Here is an 8,699-nt window from a genome sequence, read left to right as displayed (position 1 = left end):
TCTAGATAATGAAATAATACAGAACAAAACGCGCCGACTGCGGCGAGTATGAAGTACCATTGAGTTAGCATAAACGAGGAGGTAGAACATCTCAACCAAAAACCAAACGGTTTTCAGTGTGGTTCATATATGCACGCGGTGCATTATTGAACCATCCAACACAAACCAATCTTCATTCATGCGATGATGCTGAAGACCAACAGAATCGTCTAAATAGTGAAATAATCCAGAACAAAACGCGCCGACTGCGGCCAGTATGAAGTACCATTGAGTTAGCATAAACGAGGAAGAAGAACATCTCAATGAAAAACCAAACGGTTTTCAGTGTGGTTCATATATGCACGCGGTGCATTATTGAACCATCTAATACAAACCAATCTTCATTGATGCGATGATGCTGAAGACCAACAGAATCGGCTACATAATGAAATAATACGGAATAAAACGCGCCGACTGCGGCGAGTATGAAGAACCATTGAGTTAGCATCAACGTTGAAGTAGAACATCTCAATGAATAACCAAACGGTCTTCATTGTGTCATTGTGGTGGTGGTGGTGGTGGTGGGTGGTGATAGGGCTTGCCGTTGTCGGCCTCACGTATGTGGGCAACGTCACGACTGACGCCCTGGCTGTGTCATTGTGGTTCATATATGCACGCGGTGCATTTTTGAACCATCCAATAGAAACCGATCTTCATTCATGCGATTATGCTGACGACCAACAGTGCCGTCTAGATAATGAAATAATACAGAAGAAAAAGGCGCCGACTGCGGCGAGTATGAAGTACCGTTGAGTTAGCATAAACAAGGAAGTAGAACATCTCAATGAAAAACCAAACGGTCTTCAGTGTGGTTCATATATGCACGCGGTGCATTTTTGAACCATCCAATACAAACCAATCTTCATTCATGCGATGATGCTGACGACCAACAGAATCGTCTAAATAATGAAATAATACTGAATAAAACGCGCCGACTGCGGCGAGTATGAAGAACATTGAGTTAGCACAAACGAGGAAGTAGAACATCTCAATAAAAAACGAAATGGTCTTCAGTGTTGAAGTATAAACGAGGGGCATTATTGAACCATCCAAAGCAAAGCAATCTTCATTCATGCGATGATGCTGACGACCAACAGTACCGTGTAGATAATGAAATAATAGAGAACAAAACGCGCCGACTGCGGCGGGTATGAAGTACCATTGAGTTAGCATAAACGAGAAAGTAGAACATCTCAATGAAAAACCAAACGGTCTTCATTGTCGTCCATATATGCACGCGGTGCATTTTTGAACCATTCAATACAAACCGATCTTCATTCATGCGATTATGCTGACGACCAACAGTGCCGTCTAGATAATGAAATAATACAGAACAAAACGCGCCGACTGCGGCGAGTATGAAGTACCATTGAGTTAGCATAAACGAGGAAGTAGAACATCTCAATGAAAAACCAAACGGTCTTCAGTGTGGTTCATATATGCACGCGGTTCATTTTTGAACCATCCAATACAAACCAATCTTCATTCATGCGATGATGCTGACGACCAACAGAATCGTCTAAATAATGAAATAATACTGAATAAAACGCGCCGACTGCGGCGAGTATGAAGAACATTGAGTTAGCACAAACGAGGAAGTAGAACATCTCAATAAAAAACGAAATGGTCTTCAGTGTTGAAGTATAAACGAGGGGCATTATTGAACCATCCAAAGCAAACCAATCTTCATTGATGCGATGATGCTGAAGACCAACAGAATCGGCTAAATAATGAAATAATACGGAATAAAACGCGCCGACTGCGGCAAGTATGAAGAACCATTGAGTTAGCATAAACGAGGAAGAAGAACATCTGAATGAAAAACCAAACGGTCTTCAGTGTGGTTCATATATGCACACGATGCATTATTGAACCATCCAATACAAACCAATCTTCATTCATGCGATGATGCTGAAGACCAACAGAATCGGCTAAATAATGAAATAATACGGAATAAAACGCGCCGACTGCGGCGAGTATGAAGAACCATTGAGTTAGCATAAACGTTGAAGTAGAACATCTCAATGAATAACCAAACAGTCTTCATTGTGGTTCATATATGCATGCGGTGCATTTTTGAACCATCCAATACAAACCAATCTTCATTCATGCGATTATGCCGACGACCAAAAGAATCGTCTAAATAATGAAATAATACAGAAAAAAACGCGCCGACTGCGGCGAGTATGAAGTACCATCGAGTTAGCATAAACTAGGAAGTAGAGCATCTCAATGAAAAACCAAACGGTCTTCATTGGGATTCATATATGCACGCGTTTTTTTACTTACCATCCAATTCAACGATCCAATTGAACCATACAATACAAACCAATCTTCAGTCATGCGATTATGCTGACGACAAACAGAATCGTCATAATAATGAAATAATACAGAACAAAACGCGCCGACTGCGGCGAGTATGAAGTACCATTCAGTTAGCAGAAACGAGGAAGCAGAACATCTCAATGAAAAACCAGACGGTCTTCATTGTGGTTCATATATGCACGCGGTGCATTTTTGAACCATCCAATACAAACCGATCTTCATTCATGCGATTATGCTGACGACCAACAGTGCCGTCTAGATAATGAAATAATACAGAACAAAACGCGCCGACTGCGGCGAGTATGAAGTACCATTGAGTTAGCATAAACGAGGAGGTAGAACATCTCAACCAAAAACCAAACGGTTTTCAGTGTGGTTCATATATGCACGCGGTGCATTATTGAACCATCCAACACAAACCAATCTTCATTCATGCGATGATGCTGACGACCAACAGAATCGTCTAAATAGCGAAATAATCCACAACAAAACGCGCCGACTGCGGCCAGTATGAAGTACCATTGAGTTAGCATAAACGAGGAAGAAGAACATCTCAATGAAAAACCAAACGGTCTTCAGTGTGGTTCATATATGCACGCGGTGCATTATTGAACCATCTAATACAAACCAATCTTCATTGATCCGATGATGCTGAAGACCAACAGAATCGGCTACATAATGAAATAATACGGAATAAAACGCGCCGACTGCGGCGAGTATGAAGAACCATTGAGTTAGGATCAACGTTGAAGTAGAACATCTCAATGAATAACCAAACGGTCTTCATTGTGTCATTGTGGTGGTGGTGGTGGTGGTGGGTGGTGATAGGGCTTGTCGTTGTCGGCCTCACGTATGTGGGCAACGTCACGACTGACGCCCTGGCTGTGTCATTGTGGTTCATATATGCATGCGGTGCATTTTTGAACCATCCAATAGAAACCGATCTTCATTCATGCGATTATGCTGACGACCAACAGTGCCGTCTAGATAATGAAATAATACAGAAGAAAAAGGCGCCGACTGCGGCGAGTATGAAGTACCGTTGAGTTAGCATAAACAAGGAAGTAGAACATCTCAATGAAAAACCAAACGGTCTTCAGTGTGGTTCATATATGCACGCGGTGCATTTTTGAACCATCCAATACAAACCAATCTTCATTCATGCGATGATGCTGACGACCAACAGAATCGTCTAAATAATGAAATAATACTGAATAAAACGCGCCGACTGCGGCGAGTATGAAGAACATTGAGTTAGCAGAAACGAGGAAGTAGAACATCTCAATAAAAAACGAAATGGTCTTCAGTGTTGAAGTATAAACGAGGGGCATTATTGAACCATCCAAAGCAAAGCAATCTTCATTCATGCGATGATGCTGACGACCAACAGTACCGTGTAGATAATGAAATAATAGAGAACAAAACGCGCCGGCTGCGGCGAGTATGAAGAACAATTGAGTTAGCATAAACGTTGAAGTAGAACATCTCAATGAATAACCAAACGGTCTTCATTGTGGTTCATATATGCATGCGGTGCATTTTTGAACCATCCAATACAAACCAATCTTCATTCATGCGATTATGCCGACGACCAAAAGAATCGTCTAAATAATGAAATAATACAGAACAAAACGCGCCGACTGCGGCCAGTATGAAGTACCATTGAGTTAGCATAAACGAGGAAGAAGAACATCTAAATGAAAAACCAAACGGTCTTCAGTTCCATGACGAAAACCCGAGACTGGGAAAAAGACGAAAAAAAGAGGACACAACACAAAGTCTTTTGTGTCATTGTGTCTTTTGTGTCTTTTGTGTCACTTTGTGTTGTGTCGTCTGTTTTTCGTCTTTTTCCCAGTCTCGGGTTTTCGTCATAGATCATAGCCACCAACTCGCTTGCTTTTTAACCATTTTATCTGGGTCTTCAGTGTGGTTCATATATGCACGCGGTGCATTATTGAACCATCTAATACAAACCAATCTTCATTGATGCGATGATGCTGAAGACCAACAGAATCGGCTAAATAATGATGAATAATTCTAAGTTTCTCCATGAATTTAAACAAGTTTATGACTGCAACTTCCCGTTTAAGACGTGCAAAGTTAGCCGTCGTACGCGTAAGCCCTGGGCTACTCCGCAGCTGGTCAGACTTATTTCAGAGAAAAACAGACTGTATCAGCAATTTATTGACTCTAGAGATAATCATATACTTCGCCAATTTAAGGTTTTTCGTAATCACGTAACCGCGGCCATTAAACGAGCTAAATCAACTTATTTTAAGAAAATTTTTAGCAATGCACATACCCCCGCTACGACATGGAATGCGATAAGAAACCTTACGAAGACAAGTCGCGACGAAATTATAAATATCAAGGTCGACGGTCGTATGTTACATGGACATGAACTCTGTAACGAATTTAACCAACACTTCGCCAATATAGCAATGCGCGCGTTCCCTCAGCCTTCCAATGACGAAATTGTGTATGCTGCAATGTCCGGTAATGCAGTTGTCCCCTCCATTTTCTTTTCTCCTGCAACTGATGCTGAAGTGTATGCGTCTTTTATTAATAGCAAAAATAGCAAGGTTGTGACAGTGATAACGTTCAAATTAAGCCGGTCAAGTTCATCATTGACCTCATCGTTCCAGTTCTAACCCATATCTATAACCTCTCTCTCTCGACTGGTGTTTATCCTGATAAAATGAAAATAGCTATGGTTATTATTTTACCTAAACCTGGCAACCGTAATGACATTGGCTGTTACAGACCCATTTCAATCCTTTCAATATTTTCGAAATGTCTTGAGAAACTGATTCATTCTCGTTTAGCACAATTTTTTTCTCTGCATAATGTGATTACAAATTCTCAGTATGGTTTTCGTAAAGGTTACTCGACAGAAATAGCACTTTTGCACCAGAAAGAGTTCTTAATAAAAAACCTTGAAAGGAAATTATATACCTTAGGGATATACATTGATTTTACAAAAGCTTTTGATTTTCTCAATCATTCAATACTACTGCAAAAACTGGAACGTTATGGCATCCGTGGTACACCACTATCATTACTTAAATCATACCTTCACAACAGATATCAGTATGTCACTAACAACAACTGTACTTCGGGCATGCTACCACTGAATGCTGGCGTGCCCCAGGGCAGTGTCTTGGGACCACTGTTATTCAATATCTATATAAACAGTATTGTTACTACCTCACAGCATGGCACTTTTTTCATGTACGCAGACGATACGAGCGTATTTTTTACCGGCACTAACGTTGATCAAATTGTTGACAAAACAAACTTATCTCTTTCTGGTATTAACACGTGGTGCAAGAGAAACCGCCTTGCCATAAATGTTGTCAAAACTAAAGGCATATTATATAGGCCCAAAAATAAACCCGCACCTCTGTCACTAAATATTGTCTTAGACCATCAACTCATTGAGATCGTAAAGACTGTCAAAATACTTGGTGTGCATTTTTTGGACAACCTCACATGGGATGCTGATATCGGTTATATGAAATCTAAAATAGGAAAGGCAGCGGGTATACTCTGTAGACATCGCCATAATTTACCAAAAGATGTTATGATTTCTATTTACAATTCATTGATAAGGTCGCATCTATCCTATTGCCATCTTGTGTGGAGCACCACCTCTCAAAATAACATCAAAGACCTGTATCTTCAACAAAAGCGCAGAGTGAGGGTGATTGCTGGTGTGCCACCTGGCTATCAAACTGCGGAATTATTTACACAACTTCGTATCATGAAAGTTCATCAATACTATGAATACCTCCTTTTGAAGTTATACATATCGGCCGTAAAAAATAACAACTTAGAAATACTGTCACTTTTCAACCTGCAGTCACAATTCACCCAAAGGACACGCCAGGCAGCCTACTGGAATGTACCCCGCTTGCGTACTAATTTCGGTACTCAATTCATACAGTATAATATTGCAACAATTCTTAATAAGTACATCAAGAACGGTATCGATCTTGCGAATACATCATTTACAACTCTAAGAGCCATGTTTGAATTCTGACAACTTGCAATTTCTCTTGCGACTAATATTTTGTTACTACGCCTTGCATCAGAGTCATCTCTGTAACTTCTATTTCTGATCACTTTCGTTACATTTATCTAGTTTTTGTTTTGTTATGTCTGTTATTGTGAATTCACATTGATGTAGTGCTAGTGATTTGTTTTGCGATTTGCTTTATTATAGTTTGCTTTATATAGTTGCACAATTGTTGTGATGCTGCTGTATGTTATTAAAGGGGCGTGCCCTCGTCAAGCTGCAGTATTGCCGCTTTTTGGCCGCCTCTAATCAACTGATGTAACATGTTGTGTCTATAATAAATAAAGAAAGAAGAAAAGAAAAAAAATGAAATAATACGGAATAAAACGCGCCGACTGCGGCGAGTATGAAGAGCCATTGAGTTAGCATCAACGTTGAAGTAGAACAGCTCAATGAAAAACCAAACGGTCTTCATTGTGGTTCATATATGCACGCGGTGCATTATTGAACCATCCAAAACAAAGCAATCTTCATTCATGCGATGATGCTGACGACCAACAGTACCGTGTAGATAATGAAATAATAGAGAACAAAACGCGCCGACTGCGGCGAGTATGAAGTGCCATTGAGTTAGCATAAACGAGAAAGTAGAACACCTCAATGAAAAACCAAACGGTCTTCAGTGTGGTTCATATATGCACGCGGTGCATTATTGTACCATGCAATACAAACCAATATTCATTCATGCGATGATGCTGACGACCAACAGAATCGTCTAAATAATGAAATAATACTGTGAAGGAAGAGAGAGAACCTTCTAGTTGAAGGGTGGAACGAGAACTGTTTAATTGCAAGAGCGCAACGAGCGGGGAGCGTGCGCAGGGGCCGACGAAGATCGGCGTGCGCAGATGACGCTGTGCGCAGATGACGCTGTGCCTGGCGGGGTCGCTACAGCTGCTCCCCCCTTAGCGCGTTGGTGAAACGCAAGAGCGGTGCGTCACCAGGACAGGGGCCCAGTGGACGGACTTTGCTGAATGGGGAACGGCAGGCTGGTAAACGGAGTGAGGGGTGGAGACCAGAGCAGCCGTGAGGTCAGCAGCAGGAGCCTCAATGTATGCAGGCTTTAATCGGTCGATGGAGACTTGCTCTTGCTTGCCGTTGATGATGAGGGAGAAGAACTTGGAAGTGCGGCTGACGACTTCATAGGGACCAGTATAAGGGGGCTGTAGCGGCTTTCGGACAGCGTCGACGCGTACGAAAACGTGTGTGCACGTCTCCAGGTCGTCGTGCACGTAAAGCCTGGAGGAACATGGTTGACGAGGGGGTGCTGGGCGAAGCTGGTTGAATATGGCTTTGAGCCGGGAAACGTAGTCTGCTGGATCTGGCGGGGGAGTAGCCTTGGGGGACACGAGGAATTCTCCAGGTAGTCGCAGAGTTGTGCCGTAAACGAGCTCTGCTACGGTGCACCCCAAGTCCGGCTTGAAGACTGAACGGAGGCCGAGCAGGACGACAGGAAGAACTTCCGTCCAAGAGGTGGGGTTGGGGTGTGCCTTGAGGGCGGCTTTGAGTTGTCGATGGAATCGTTCCACCATGCCGTTTGATGCCGGATGGTAGGAAGTGGTCCGAATGCGTTGAGATCCCAGTAAGGTGGTGAGGGCGCTGAATAGACACGACTCAAACTGCCGCCCACGGTCAGTAGTGATAGTGGAGGGCACTCCGAAGCGGGCAACCCACGTGCTCGTGAAGGTAGCGGCGACAGTTGCGGCGGAGATATCAGGCATGGGGGCCGCCTCAGGCCACCGCGTGAAACGGTCTACCACCGTGAGTAGATATCGGTGACCTTGACAAGGCGGGAGGGGTCCCACGATGTCCAAGTGGACCTTTTCAAAGCGGGTGTCAGGGGCCGACGAAGATCGGCGTGCGCAGATGACGCTGTGCGCAGATGACGCTGTGCCTGGCGGGGTCGCTACAACTGAATAAAACGCGCCGACTACGGCGAGTATCAAGAACATTGAGCTAGCACAAACGAGGGAGTAGAACATCTCAATGAAAAACCAAACGGTCTTCAGTGTGGTTCATATATGCACGCGGTGCATTTTTGAACCATCCAATACAAGGGGATCTTCTTTCATGCGATTATGCTGACGACAAACAGAATCATCATACTAATGAAATAATACAGAACAAAACGCGCCGACTGCGGCGAGTATGAAGTACCACTGAGTTAGCATAAAAGAGGAAGTAGAACATCTCAGTGAACGGTCTTCAGTGTGGTTCATATATGCACGTGGTGCACTATTGAACCATCCAATACAAA

The 8,699-nt window shown here is 42.9% G+C and overlaps 1 protein-coding gene across 1 annotated transcript; it reads right to left on the bottom strand.

Moving 5' to 3' along the window:
- Window positions 1-7,347: 7,347 nt before the first annotated feature.
- On the bottom strand, window positions 7,348-8,394 carry LOC135389874 (uncharacterized protein K02A2.6-like). The gene has a single exon (XM_064619909.1). The coding sequence runs from the start codon at window positions 8,392-8,394 to the stop codon at window positions 7,348-7,350; it is 1,047 nt and encodes a 348-aa protein (XP_064475979.1).
- Window positions 8,395-8,699: the final 305 nt, after the last annotated feature.

This window comes from Ornithodoros turicata, chromosome 1, assembly GCF_037126465.1.
Source record: "Ornithodoros turicata isolate Travis chromosome 1, ASM3712646v1, whole genome shotgun sequence".
Taxonomy (NCBI): Eukaryota; Metazoa; Arthropoda; class Arachnida; order Ixodida; family Argasidae; genus Ornithodoros; species Ornithodoros turicata.
This window is presented reverse-complemented; position numbering and strand designations above follow the sequence as displayed.

What these genes read in the sequence shown, in the direction of transcription:
- LOC135389874 (XM_064619909.1), bottom strand. Translation starts at nt 8,394, where the DNA reads ATGTTCTTGATACTCGCCGTAGTCGGCGCGTTTTATTCAGTTGTAGCG.